At 50.1% G+C, this 15,484-nt stretch overlaps 1 protein-coding gene across 1 annotated transcript in view; it reads left to right on the plus strand.

Moving 5' to 3' along the window:
* Nucleotides 1-15,484, plus strand: part of LOC147109011 (uncharacterized) — a 552,618-nt gene that overhangs the window by 99,733 nt on the left and 437,401 nt on the right. The window contains exons 14-15 of the mRNA XM_086002569.1: nt 7,135-7,283; nt 10,894-10,996. Of these exons, the coding sequence (XP_085858695.1) occupies nt 7,135-7,283; nt 10,894-10,996 (252 nt within the window). The remainder of the gene's footprint in view (nt 1-7,134; nt 7,284-10,893; nt 10,997-15,484) is intronic.

Raw genomic sequence — 15,484 nt, forward strand, 5'->3', positions numbered from 1 at the left:
AACTGTAGTAAGACATCCTTGCTCCTGTACTCAAATCCTCGTGCAGTGAAGGCCAACAGACCATTTGCCTTCCTAACTGCTTCCTGCACCTGCATGTTTGCTTTCAGTGACTTTTTTCAAATTCGCTTCTGGGTTCTGGGCGTGGCTGGCATGGTCAGCATTTATTGCCCATCCCTAGTTGCCCTTGAGAAGGTGGTGGTGAGCCGCCTTCTTGAACCGCTGCAGTCCATGTGGTGAAGGTGCTCCCACAGTGCTGTTCGGTAGGGAGTTCCAGGATTTTGACCCAGCGACGATGAAGGATCAGCGATATACTTCTAAGTCAGGATGGTGTATGACTTGGAGGGGAACTTGGAGGTGGTGGTGTTCCCATGCGCCTGCTGTCCCTGTCCTTCTAGGTGGAAGAGGTCGCGTGTTTGGGAGGTGCTGCTGAAGAAGCCTTGGTGAGTTGCTGCAGTGCATCTTGTAGATGGTACACACTGCAGCCACGGTATGCTGGTGGTGGAGGGAGTGAATGTTTAAGGTGGTGGATGGGGTGCCAATCAAATGGGCTGCTTTGTCCTGGATGGTGTCGAGCTTCTTGAGTGTTGTTGCAGCTGCACTAATCCAGACAAGTGGAGAGTATTCCATCACACTCCTGATTTGTGCCTTGTAGATGGTGGAAAGTCTTTGGGGAGTCAGGAGGTGACACCCAGGTCCCTCTATACATCAACATTTCCCAATCCATCACAATTTAAATAATAATCTGCCTTTCTGTTTTTCCTACTGAAGTGGATAACTTCACATTTATCCACGTTATACTGCATCTGCCATGTATTTGTCCACTCACTCAACTTGTCTAAATCGCCTTGAAGCCTCTTTGCATCCTCCTCAGAACTCACAATCCCACCTAGTTTCGAGTCGTCAGCAAACTTGGAAATATTACATCTGGTTCCCTCATCCAAATCATTGATACATATTGTGAATAGCTGGGGCCCAAGCACTGATCCCTGCGGTACCCCACTAGTCACCACCTGCCACCGCGAAAAAGACCCATTTATTCCTACTCTACTGGAATTTTTTGAGGATGTAACTGGTAGAATAGATAAGGGAGAACCAGTGGATGTGGTGTATTTGGACTTTCAGAAGGCTTTCGATGAGGTCCCGCATAAGAGATTAGCGTGTAAAGTTAAGGCACATGAGATTGGTGGCAAGGTATTGACTTGGATAGAGAACTGGTTAGCAGACAGAAAGCAAAGAGTTGGAATAAACGGGTCTTTTTTCGAGTGGCAGGCAGTGACTAGTGGGGTACCGCAGGGATCGGTCCTAGGACCCCAGCTAATCACAATATATATTAATGATCTAGACGAGGAAACTAAATGTAATAGCTCCAAGTTTGCAGACGACACAAAGCTGGGTGGGCGTGTGTGCTTTGAGGAGGATGCCGAGAAACTCCAGTATGATTTGGACAGGTTGGGTGATTGGGCAGATGCATGGCAGATGCAGTATAATGTGGATAAATGCGAGGTTATCCACTTTCCTGCAAAAACAGGAAGGCAGATTATTATCTGAATGGCAATAGATTGGGAGAAGGGGAAGTGCAACGAGACCTGGGTGTCCTTGTGCACCAGTCGCTGAAGGTAAGCATGCAGGTGCAGCAGGCAGTTAAGAAGGCAAATGGTATGTTGGCCTTCGTAGCGAGAGGGTTCAAGTACAGGAACAAGGATGTCTTGCTGCAGTTGTACAGGGCCTTGGTGAGACCACACCTTGAGTATTGTGTGCAGTTTTGGTCGCCTTATCTGAGGAAGGATGTTCTTGCCATGGAGGGAGTGCAGCGAAGATTCACCAGACTGATACCAGGGATGGCAGGAATGACGTATGAGGAGAGATTGGGTCGATTGGGCTTATACTCGCTGGAGTTTAGAAGATTGAGAGGGGATCTCATTGAAACATATAAAATTCTAACAGGACTAGACAGACTAGATGCAGGAAGGATGTTCCCGATGGCGGGGGAGTCCAGAACCAGGGGTCACAGTCTAAAGATAAGGGGTAAGCCATTTAGGACAGAGATGAGGAGGAATTTCTTCACCCAGGGAGCAGTTGAGGCCAATTCATTAAATATATTCAAGAAGGAGTTAGATATATTTCTTAAGGCTAAAGGGATCAAGGGATATGGGGCGAAGGCAGGGACAGGGTACTGAGTTTGGATGATCAGCCATGATCTCATTGAATGGCGGAGCAGGCTCGAGGGGCCGAATGGCCTACTCCTGCTCCTATCTTTTGTGTTTCTATGTTTCCTATCTGTTAACCAATTTTCAATCCATGCCAGTATATTACCCCCAATCCCATGTGCTTTAATTTTGCACACTAACCTCTTATGTGGGACTTTATCAAAAGCCTTCTGAAAATCCAAATAAATGAGGAAATACTTTTTTATGCAGCGAGTGGTGAGGACCTGGAACTCGCTGCTGGCAGAAGTGGTGGAAGCGGAGACACAAAGGCCTAGAAATTCAGTTGTTTGCGCCAGCCGCTAGCGCCTTAGGAGGAGGAGAAGTGGGGCGCAAAGCGGCTAGCGCCCAGGCATGGCGCGATCTGCGCCTCTCGCGAAATTCAGTTAAGATTTAGCGGCGGCGCAAAACCTTTGCGCGCGCTCAGCTGCGCGCGCAGATCCTGACATCATTTCATGGTGCAACGCCCTTTGTGCGCACCGAAATTCAGTGGCGCCGGCCTATTGTGCGCCTGGCGCCCCCCGCGACTGGTAGAGGGTAACGGTTCCCAGTCGCTGTGGGGCACGGCGGGCGCTAATTAAAGGGGACTCCTCCTGCAGTATAAATGGCAGCCATTTTGCTGCACTCCTTCTTTGTGAGAGATGGATATTTGGAGAGAGACAAAGGTAGAGAGCTTTCTGGGTTGGCTGAACACTCGCACAGGTACTTGTGGCTTCAGGCCAGAGCTTTGCACTTGTCTTTACCTTCAGTGCCATAGCATTGATTGGAAACATATAGTGGGGGCTACAATGGGTGGAAACGTTGGGCTTCTCCATTGCATTCAAAGGGCTCAGAGACGCCGTGAGAGAGTGCCAGTCATGGCCAGACGGAGAAGGGCCCACAGGCGTCGGCACAGGAGGCCTTACTCACCCAGGGTCTACCGCCAGCAGTTCTCATATCTGAACATGTCTGAGGAGCAGTGTGTTCGGAGGCTGCGATTCAGAAGGGCGGTAGTCACTGAGATCTGCCACCTGCTTCGCGGAGATTTGCAGCCACAGCTGAGGAGCAGGACGTCTCTGTCGATGGCAGTGAAGGTGACGGCTAACTTCTATGCCACCGGCTCCTTCCAATCCGCTACTGGGGACATTTCCAACATCTCCCAGTTCGTGGTACATTGCTGCATCCGCCAGGTGACCAATGCCCTTTTCAGAAGGAGACGTCAATTCATCTCCTTCCCCATGACCGTGGACAAGCAGCAAGAGCGTGCAATGGGCTTTGCAGTATTAGCGGGCTTCCCCATGGTGAAGGGCGCCATTGACTGCACGCATGTGGCTTTGCGGGCACCTCTAGAGAATGCTGAGGATTACCGCAACCGGACGGGATACCATTCGCTCAACGTGCAGTTGGTGTGTGACCACAGGCAGCTCATCCTAGCTGTCAATGCCCGCTTTCCAGGCAGCAGCCACGATGCCTTCATCCTGCGCCAGACTTCTGTGGCAGACATGTTCGAGGCCCAGCCTCATCCACGAGGATGGCTTCTCGGGGACAAAGGCTATCCTTTGTGCACCTGGCTGATGACCCCGCTCCGTGCGCCCAGCACCCCTGCTGAAGAGCGATACAATGACAGCCACCAAGCAACCAGGAACATCATTGAGCAAACAATCGGCGTGCTGAAGCAACGGTTCCGCTGTCTGGATCGTTCCGGGGGAGCCCTACAGTACTCGCCTGAGCGAGTCTCCCATTTCATTGTCGTGTGCTGCATGCTGCACAAACTGGCTATCCGCAGGACTCAGCCACTGCCAGCAGACATTGGAGGACCACCAGAGGAGGAGGAGGAGGAGGACCAGCATGGGAGGGAGGCAGAAAGTGCAAGGGCCGCCCGTCGGCGGCTTATTGCAAGTCGGTTCTAGGCCCCCTCTCAGGGAATGGCTTGTGCCAATGGCAGAAGATGAATGTAGCCACTCCACAAGCCCTCAGCTGAGCAGGGCAACCAGGACTTCCAAAAGAAAACATGGACAGTGCGATTTAAGAATTTTTTTTACTGTGATACCTCTGTGCCCTTCCCACATGACAAACTAATGGAGAGAAACCCTCCCCAAAAACACAAATACACCAGTCTCGGCCTTTATATATAAAAGAAATACACCAGTCTCGGCCTTTATAAATAAAACAGATATACCAGTCTCGGCCTTTAAATATAAAACAAATATACCAGTCTCAGCCTTTAAATACAAAAGAAATATACCAGTCTCGGCCTTTATATCTAAAACAAATACAGCAGTCTCGGCCTTTATAAATAAAACAAAACATTTGTCCACACCTTCTACTTTTTCCCCTGCGAGGGTGATCCGTATCGCTTCCGTGACTGGCCCCTACCCGCCCTGCAGCTCCTCCTCAATGGGACCCCAGTGGCTGCAGCAAGGCTGGGGGAAGGCTGCTGAGGGTCAGATGGTGAGACGGCAGATGCCCTTGGGGGTTGGCCTGGACCAGCTCTGGGCCTAAAGGGGCCGGCTGCTGACTGCTCCAACTCTGTTTGGGCGGCATCAGTCTGTCCAACGGCTGGTGGCAGCTGCAATGGAGGAGTGACAGTGTTGGCTGCAGGAATGCTGCCAACCTGACAGATCACAGGCACTCCCTGGTCGGCTGATACATTGGCACTCGCATGGGCCAGCACTGCAGCATGCGCAGCAATCTGCTGAAGCACAGACTGCTGGGCTGCTGAGGCGCGGTGAGTGCCCCGGCGATGCCTGGCCGATCCAGCGAGGGTGGCAGCAGTTAGTGCCCGTGTGGCCCTGGTCTGTGTCTGCATGACACCAGCCAGTGAATGCACGGCGCGACTGAGCACTCCTTGCCAGTGACTCTATGGAGTCAGGCATCCTTGCCACTGCAGCCATGAGCTCAGTGTGCCTGCGCTCAGCCTGGGCGCCCATTTCTGCTAGGAGCCGCACCTCCTCTGCGCTCACCATAGCAGGACTGGAGGCCGCACTCACCCTCTGGGGAGAAGGCTGCCGAGCTTCCCCACCCCTCCCGCGTTGCTGCAGCCCGCTGGTCCCCGGAGCTTCACTCTCCTCCGACCCTTTCCCCCTGCTCCCCTCCAGGGAAGACGTGTCACCATCATGGCCATGGGCTGCCTCGGCTGAGGGTGTCCCTGATGGGCCGGCTTCCTCTTCCTCCTCCTCTATGTCTGACTCGGACACAGTGCCAGCTTGAGGGGCCGCCTCCTCACCTGGTGAGTCACCATCTGAAAGCAGGGAGGCACAAGAGTTGCTTTAGAGTGAGGACAGGGCGGCAGCGAGGGAGGCATGAGTGCTGCTGTGCACTGCATTGGTTCGATAGTGGCAAAGGATGCTGGTGTGAGGCGCAAGTGGAAAGAGAGAGGTCAAAAAGGTGATGACCTTACCATTGGTGCCCAGAACAGGGTCAGCATCTCCAGTGGCGACGGGGCCACTCAGCCAGCCTGCCATGATCCGCTCCACTCGCTGCTCGAGGTCGCTCAGCTGTTTCAGGTCAGGACGGCCTCCCCCGGTCTGTCGCTGCTGTCTTCTGTTTTGCGCCAGCTTGCCCTGCAAGAGAAAGGACGGCCTCTAAGTACAGTGCCAAGCCCTGATCTTGCCCGCACTGCCTCCCATGTTTGAATAGCCCTGACAGTGCCAAGCCCTGATCTCGCCTGCACTGCCTCCCATGGTCGAATAGCCCTGACATTGCCAAGCCCTGATCTTGCCCGAACTGCCTCCCATGGTCGAATAGCCCTGACAGTGTCAAGCCCTGATCTCGCCTGCACTGCCTCCCATGGTCGAATAGCCCTGACAGTGTCAGGCCCTGATCTCGCCTGCACTGCCTCCCATGGTTGAATAGCCCTGACAGTGTCTAAAGTCCTGAATGTGCAAGTGCTTTTCATGACAGTCCCATAGCTGCTGGATGAGGGCTGGCCATTAGGGCTTTCAGGCCCCTTTGGCCATAAAGTGAGGTGCACATGCAGGGATGAGGAGGATACTGGAAAGGGTACTCACCTTGACAACCTGAGTGAGGTCGTTGAATTTTTTCCGGCATTGGGTTGGTGTCCTGCCAACCATGCTGTTGGACGTGACCCTGTTTGTCACCTCCCTCCATGCTTTCCGATATACGGCGGGCAGCGGCCTCCTGCCACCCTCAGGGAAGAGGATATGGTGCCTGCGGTCCACTGCGCCAACCAGCAGCCTCAGGCCACCCTCGCCGAAGCGCTGCGCTCTCTCCCTGGCCTTCTCCATTCTCCTGGGCGTGGAGCAGTTCCGGAAGCAGTGTTCAGGCCTTGCCTTAGGGCTGCAGTGTGCAGGGCGTGGCAGCCAAACAATTCCACCCTCCCCCTTTAAGTGCTGACCGGCGCCTGACTGTCTGCCCTCAATGAGCAACTCGCCGCACCTGCGCTGCGCCCGCCTTCGGTGTTTGCGCCCCGGATCGCCGGCTTAGCGCCAATGATAGTCGTGCATCGCCTGCTTTAGCGCAGCAGCAACCTCTTGGGGCGATGCAACTGAATATCGGCGAAGGTGGCGCTAAGTTGCGCCGGGCGCAAAAGTTAGCTAACGCCATGCTGTAGTGCCCCAAACGTGGCTATACTGAATTTCTAGGCCTATGACTCTATGTTTAGACCTGAGCCAATAATGAGAGAAATTGGGCCACACCTGCAGTGATAGAGGAGAGGGTTTGACTTGGCGAATTCATCGCTCGGCCCGTGAAACAGGTGCACTAATGTTAAATTTCTCCTGCAAGGTATTTTGCATCCCTCTACAGTGTATCCTCTGGAGACGTCTCTCCAGATCATCTGGTTTTTCCTCATGGCTCCAACACCTGAGATCAGCCTCTTGCCTGTTGAAAGTGATGGAAGTCCTCCTTGGGCCTTTCTTCTCAGTGCGGGGATTGGCTTTCCCCATTGTGCTGAAAACACCCACTGTGTTTGTTGTCTTCCCTGATTTAGGAGTTTGCTGGAGTTCAGAACTTGGACTCAGTGGATCTCAGTGAAACGGGACAACAGGATAAAGAGACAAAAGAGGAGGAAGATCACTGCACGACAGACAGTGAAGAAAAACCGGGCAGCATAGATGCAGTGAATGAGATTTCAAAAAGGTACCACTCTACAACAGCTCCTAATGATTAATTTCAGATAAACGCATTCAGTGTGACCCATTCATCCCACAGTGTAGAATCCCAGTGCAACAGTACAACTCCCATTCCCTTTCATTACACAGAATCCAATTGGACCCATCACCCTTCTCATTAGTTCCAATTGTATAGGATCCAAATTAACCAAATTCCTTCCCGTTGTATAGAATCCAACTTGAATAAAACCCTTTCAATTTGATCTCAATCTACCGAATCCCAATGGACCAAACCCCTTCCCATTCACTCCCATTGTGCAGAATCCCAATGGACCAAACCCCTTCCCATTCACTCCCATTGTACAGAATCCCAATGGACCAAACCCCTTCCCATTCACTCCCATTGTGCAGAATCCCAATGGACCAAACCCCTTCCCATTCACTCCCATTGTACAGAATCCCAATGGACCCAACCCCTTCCCATTCACTCCCATTGTCCAGAATCCCAATGGACCCAAACCCCTTCCCATTCACTCCCATTGTACAGAATCTCAATGGACCAAACCCCTTCCCATTCACTCCCATTGTACAGAATCTCAGTGGACCCAAACCCCTTCTCATTCACTCCCATTGTACAGAATCTCAATGGAGCAAACCCCTTCCCATTCACTCCCATTGTACAGAATCTCAGTGGACCAAACCCCTTCCCATTCACTCCTATTGTACAGAATCTCAATGGACCAAACCCCTTCCCATTCACTCCCATTGTACAGAATCTCAGTGGACCAAACCCCTTCCCATTCACTCCTATTGTACAGAATCTCAATGGACCAAACCCCTTCCCATTCACTCCCATTGTACAGAATCTCAGTGGACCAAACCCCTTCCCATTCACTCCTATTGTACAGAATCCCAATGGACCCAAACCTCTTCCCATTCACTCCCATTGTACAGAATCCCAATGGACCAAACCCCTTCCCATTCACTCCCACTGTACAGAATCCCAATGGACCCAAACCCCTTCCCATGCACTCCCATTGTACAGAATCCTAATGGACCTAACCCCTTCACATTCACTCCCATTATATAGAATCCCAATGCACATAAGAACATAAGACGTAGGAGCAGGAGTCGGTCATTTGGCCCCTCGAGCCTGCTCCGCCATTCAATAAGATCATGGCTGATCTGATCTCCACTTCCCTGCCCGCTCCCCATAACCCTCGACTCCCTTACCTTTCAAAAATCTGTCTATCTCCGCCTTAAATATATTCAATGACTCCGCCTCCACAGCTCTCTGGGGAAGAGAATTCCAAAGATTCACGACCCTCAGAGAGAAGAAATTCCTCCTCATTTCCGATTTAAAAGGGTGCCCCTTTATTCTGAAATTATGTCCCCTAGTTCTAGATTCCCCCACGAGGGGAACCATCCTCTCTGCATCTACCCTGTCAAACCCCCTCAGAATCTTATGTTTCAATAAGATCCCCTCTCATTCTTCTAAACTCCAATGAGTATAGGCCCAGCCTGCTCAACCTTTCTTCATAAGACAACCCCTTCATCTCAGGAATCAACCTCGTGAACCTTCTCTGAACTGCCTCCAATGCAAGTATATCCTTCCTTAAATAAGGAGACCAAAACTGTACACAGTGCTCCAGGTGTGGTCTCACCAACGCCCTGTACAGTTGTAACAGGACTTCCCTACTTTTATACTCCATTCCCTTTGCAATAAAGGCCAACATTCCATTTGCCTTCCTAATTACTTGCTGTACCTACATGTTAACTTTTTGTGATTCATGTACAAGGCCCCCCAGATCCCTCTGTACCTCAGCATTTTGTAATCTCTCCCTATTTAAATAATAATTTGCTTTTTTATTTTTCCTACCAAAGTGGATAACCTTGCATTTTCCCACATTAAACTCCATCTGTCAGAATTTTGCCCACTCACTTAGCCGATCTATATCCATTTGGAGATTCTTTGCGTCCTCCACACAATTTGCTTTCCCACCTATCTTTGTATCAGCAAATTTGGCTACATTACACTCGGTCCCTTCATCCAAGTCATTAATATAGATTGTAAATAGTTGAGGCCCCAGCACTGATCCCTGATCCACTAGTTACAGTTTGCCAACCTGAAAATGACCCATTTATCTTGACTCTCTGCTTTCTGTTAGTTAGCCAATCCTCTGTCCATGCTAATATATTACCCCCAAACCTGTGAGCTCTTATCTTGTGCAGTAACCTTTTATGTGGCACCTTATCGAATGCCTTCTGGAAATCCAAATACACGACATCTACTGGTTCCCCTTTATCCACCCTGCTCGTTAACATCTTCAAAGAACTCCAGCAAATTTGTCAAACATGATTTCCCTTTCATAAAACCATGCTGACTCTGCTTGACTATATTATGATTTTCTAATTGTCCTGCTACCACTTCCTCAATGATGGACTCCAGCATTTTCCCAATGACAGATGTTAGGCTAACTGGTCGATAGTTCCCTGCTTTCTGTCTCCCTCCTTTCTTAAATAGGGGCGTTACATTTGTGGTTTTCCAGTCCGCTGGGACCTCTCCAGAATCCAGGGAATTTTGGCAGATTACAACCAATGCATCCACTATCTCTGCAGCCACCTCATTTAAGACCCTAGGATGCAGGCCATCGGGTCCAGGGGACTTGTCCACCTTTAGTCCCATTAGTTTGCCGAGTACTTTCTCTCTAATGATAGTGATTATTTTAAGTTCCCCCCCCATTGCCCCCTGATTATCCATTATTGGGATACTTTTAGTGTCTTCTACCGTGAAGACCGATCCAAAATATTTGTTCAGTCTCCGCCATTTCCCTGTTTCCCATTATTAATTCCCCAGACTCATCCTCTAGGGGACCAACGTTTACTTTAGCTACTCTCTTCCTTTTTATATACCTGTAGAAGCTCGTACTGTCTGTTTTTATATTTCTTGCTAGCTTACTCTCATAAGCTATCTTCTCTCGCTTTATCATTCTTTTAGTCGTCCTTTGCTGGTTTTTAAAAATTTCCCAATCCTCTGGCCTTTCACTATTCTTCACAACACTGTATGCCTTTGTTTTCAATTTGATACCATCCTTTACTTCCTTAGTTAGCCACGGATGGTTCATCCTTCAGGAACAATGGACCAAACCCCTTCCTATTCACTCCCATTAAATAGAATCCCAATTGGTCAAACCCCTTCCCATTCACTCCCATTGTATAGAATCCCAATGGATCAAACCCCCTCCCATTGTACAGAATCCCCATGGACCAAACCCCTTCCCATTCACTTCCATTGTATAGAATCCCAACGGATCAAACCCCCTCCCATTGTACAGAATCCCAATGGATCAAACGCCTTCCCATTCACTCCCAATATATAGAATCCCAATGGATCAAACCCCTTCCCATTCACTCCCATTGAATAGAATCCCAATGGACCCAACCCCTTCCCATTCACTCCCATCTCTTGGGCCTATACTGATTGACGCCATTAGTCAGAAGTTCTTGGGTATGTTGCAGTTTTATTTTACATTTCCTGCCACTAATACTCACTCACTAACTTTATCATTTCTCAACAATATTCGATTTGAGAACATATTTTACCAAGAAAATTAAATTTATTAATCCTTTGCATTTAGATACAAAACAGCAAAAGAGACTGTCGAGGCGCGGTTGAAGAGGGTGGATCCTCACAGCCAACCAAATCTGTCAGGCCTGAGAGGGAGGCTTCAGGAGCTGCAGGTACTAAACGTGACTGTTTAGTAAGTCAACCCGCTCATACTAAGCCGCTCGAAAATGGGACCAAGGGGATATCGACAGGTTAATGAGTGGGCAAGAACATGGCAGATGGAATATAATGTGGAGAAATGTGAAGTTATCCACTTTGGTAGGAAAAATAGAAAAGCAGAGTATTTTTTAAATGGTGAGAGATTGGGAAACGTTGGTGTTCAGAGGGACCTGGGTGTCCTTGTACACGAATCACTGAAAGTTAACATGCAGGTACAGCAAGCAATTAGGAAAGCAAATGGTATGTTGGCCTTTATTACGAAAGGATTTGAGTATAAGGGTAAAGAAGTCTTACTACAATTATATAGGGCCCTGGTGAGACCACACCTGGAGTATTGTGTATAGTTTTGGTCTCCTTACCTAAGGAAGGATATACTTGCCATAGAGGGAGTGCAACGAAGGTTCACCAGACTGGTTCCTGGGATGGGGGGGATGGTCCTATGAGGAGAGATTGAGTAGACTAGGCCTATATTCTCTAGAGTTTAGAAGAATGAGAGGTGATCTCATTGAAACATACAAAATTCTTACAGGGCTTGACAGGGTAGATGCAGGGAGGATGTTTCCCCTGGCTGGGGAGTCTAGAACCAGGGGTCACAGTCTCAGAATAAGGGGTCGGCCAATTAGGACTGAGATGAGGAGAAATTTCTTCACTCTGAGGGTGGGGAATCTTTGGAATTCTCTACCCCAGAGGGCTGTGGAGGCTCAGTCGATGAGTAGATTCGAGACAGAGATCGATAGATTTTTAGATATTAAAGGAATCAAGGGATATGGGGATAGTGCAGGAAAGTGGAGTTGAGGTAGAAGATCAGCCATGATCTTATTGAATGGTGGAGCAGGCTCGAGGGGCCGAATGGCCGACTCCTGCTGCTATTTCTTATGTTCTTATCACTGATTGGAGTAGGTGAGGCTGGATTGTTGGGTACTCCTGTTGCTAACAGCAGGCTCTGTGCAGTTTCTATGGTGCAAACGTATCCTGCGATGTTCTCCCCGAGTATCACGGATTTGCAGAAAGATCCCTGGAGACAGTGAATATCCTGGTTTCTGGATTAGGGTCGCCAACCCTCCAGGATTGCCCTGGAGTCTCCAGGAATTGAAATTTAATCTCAAGCAGAATGCTGCGAGGAACACCCGGGAGAAAAATCACCCGGGAGAAAAATCACAGGGGGTATTAAAAAAAAATTCTTTTTCATTTTCTTTGAACTCTTTTGTTTATTAATTACAGTATTCTTCTTCTTCTTAGGCAGTCCCTCGGAACCGAGGATGACTTGCTTCCACATTAAAAATGAGTTCTCAGGTGACTGATGAGTCCAATGCGGGACCTACAGTCTCTGTCACAGGTGGGGCAGACGGTGGTTGAAGGGGCGGGCGGGTGGGGTGCTTGGGTTGACGTGCGCTCCTTGCGCTGCCTGCGCTTGGCTTCTGCTTGCTCCTGGTGAAGAGACTCGAGGTGTTCAGCGCCTTCCCGGATGCTTCTCTTCCACTTTGTGCGGTCTTGGGCCAGGGATTCCCAGGTGTCGGTGGGGATGTTACACTTTTTCAAAGAGGTTTTGAGGGTGTCCTTGAAGTGTTTCCTCTGCCCACCTGGGGCTCTCTTGCCGTGCCGGAGCTCCGAGTAGAGCGCTTGTTTTGGTATAAAATGATGAGAAATGAGGAAGAAAAGGCCATTTGTCGGGTGAGGCGGGAGGTCACGTAATGAAACCACCAGGAGTACATCCAGCCAGAGTCGGTGGGTGGGTCTGAGTGATAAGGGATCACTTTGCCCTAAATGTGAACAAGTAACCAGGGCCAACTTTGTCAATTCCCTCCATAGACTCCCACCGGAGGCCATCAAAGTCTCTTCTTTTCCAAAGGAAGCAAGCCCGATCTTGTTAACTTCTCCAGGTTAGCCAAATTCCGGATAACAGGAATCGTGTCTGTTGCTGTCCTCTGAAGAGCCTGTGTAAAAATCCCACTCTCACAACCAGGTAGTCAGATTGTGAGGCTGGAGGCTTTGATGGTGTTCACACTGACTCGATACACTCTGGGGGCAATTTTTCAGGGGGGCCAGCGGGCAAGTTTTTTTTTGACCGGGTAGGGAACCTGCCGTCAACCAGCCTCCAAGCTAGTTTCCCAGATGTTGTGTCCAAGCGGCGGGGGAGGCAATTTAGATTATTAAGAGCTTGTTAACACGCACTTAATAACTATTTTAAGCTCACCTTTAGATTTTAAGACTTCGCTCACGGCTTCCCCACTGCCCGGGGATCACGCCAGGTACGCAGGGCGGGAGTTGTGTCAGCTTGGGATGATTTCTTCACTTGACAGCTGCAAATGTTCTATAAAAGCTCCCATTTCATAGCTGTTCATTTTCCAATGTTAGAAGCTGTTGCTTACTGCATTTGGAAGACAGATTGAGCTTTATGCAGCTTGCACGTGTTTGGAGCAAACTCTGTATCCAGTGTCACCTCATTGGAACAACCTCTCTCACCATTGACAGATCGCTTCTGTCATCTCAACTTCACCTGCCATCTATTCCATCAGCATCAGTGCCCTTGAAACTATCTCACCTTCGTCCTCAGAATCCCACCATGATCAGCCCCAACACCAGCAGCACCAACAACAACACAAATCTTCTCCGCAATCACCTGATGCTGCGCAGGACACAGGGCATCAGCACCCAACCACATTGTTGCCCGGGCCGCCAGGGATGGCCTCACCATTCCAGATTTACTTCACTTGACTCTGCACACCCTGGCTGCCACATGATGTGCCAGGTTAGCACCACCCCACACCAACACCATAAAGTATCCCTACAATGCCCAAGCCATTCCTTTCACACTGACCAGCATTGCAAGGGTTACCGTTATGTCTCACCATTCACTGCAACTCACTAAGCCACTTCCAAAGGTGCACACAAATCTGTCCAAGAAAGCAAAGTGTTGAAAATAAAAATGTCAATGTTTGACAGCACATTAACAGAAACTTCACATGAACATTGGCTAAAACACCCAAGTTCCCACCCTTGTGTGTTGTTAGTTGGTATGATTGGACTAGGATGAGGGTGAGTGTGAGGGGTGGTTCGTGAGATGGGGATGTGATAAGACCGGCACCAAGCTCATGGTCTACCGAGCAGCAGTGATTCCCGCCCTCCTGTATGCCTCAGAGACGTGGACCATGTACAGCAGGCACCTCAAAGCATTGGAGAGGTACCACCAACGCTGCCTCCACAAGATCCTGCAAATCCATTGGCAGGATAGGTGCACCAACGTCAGTGTTCTCGCTCAGGCCAACATCCCCAGCATCGAAGCTTTGACCATGCTCGATCAGCTCCGATGGACGGGTCACATCGTCCGCATGCCCGATACGAGACTCCCAAAATAAGCGCTCTACTCGGAGCTCCAACACGGCAAGAGAGCCCCAGGTGGGCAGAGGAAACGCTTCAAGGACACCCTCAAAGCCTCCTTGAAAAAGTGCAACATCCCCATCGACACCTGGGAATCCCTGGCCCAAGACCGCACAAAGTGGAGGAGAAGCATCCGGGAAGGCGCCGAATACCTCGAGTCTCTTCGCCGGGAGCAAGTGGAAGCCAAGCGCAGGCAACGCAAGGAGCGCACGTCAACCCAAACACCCCACCCACCCGCCCCTTCAACCACCGTCTGCCCCACCTGTGACAGAGACTGTAGGTCCCGCATTGGACTCATCAGTCACCTGAAAACTAATTTTTAATGTGGAAGCAAGTCATCCTCGGTTCCGAGGGACTGCCTAAGAAGAGAAATGTAGATAGAGAGGGATGGGTGGAGGTGCAAGGTAAGTTGGTGTGAGTAAGGATGTGCAGGAGTAGGGTAGGGAAGGCAGAGTGATGGAGATGTGATGAGAGGCACAGCAGGATGAGGTTGAGTGTGGCTTTGCAGTAACGTTTCGTGATCTACTGAGATCATTGAAAGAGTTGCGCCACTGCAGCCTGGTCCTCCTGATGACATCCCTGCTTGTGTCCTCCTCTGCAATCTGCAACCAGGCGTTGGTCTCCTGGGGAGGTCTCTTCCGTCCATGGGAAGGGAAGAGAACCTCCCTGTGTGCTGTGACTCCCTCCATAAGCATATGGAAGGAGTCATGGGAGAGCCTGGGTGCAGCCCTGTACCTCTGTGCAGTGCTTGTCGGTGTTTGCAGCATCTCAGTGCTGTAGAACACTGACAGCAGAACTGTCAAAATAAATTTGTGCATGGATCCTTAAGGAAACTGGTTGATGACGCATCATCAGACCCGCTTACTTCAATTGGCCGGGAAACGCGCTGGGCGGGCTTAACAAGCCCAATCAGCGTAAGATCACTTTGGACAGCGGACTGTAGCCAGCAGCGGGGTCGCATCCCGCCACCGACCCCGGCCCCACAGAACCCGCCGAATGAGGCGAAATCGCGGCCTCTGCTTCTGTCTCCTGTAACTTCCATATCACCCTCCCAGTAAGTGATC

Source organism: Somniosus microcephalus, chromosome 12 (genome assembly GCF_052327205.1).
Source record: "Somniosus microcephalus isolate GS21.2 chromosome 12, FLI_Smic_1.0, whole genome shotgun sequence".
In the NCBI taxonomy this organism is placed as follows: Eukaryota; Metazoa; Chordata; class Chondrichthyes; order Squaliformes; family Somniosidae; genus Somniosus; species Somniosus microcephalus.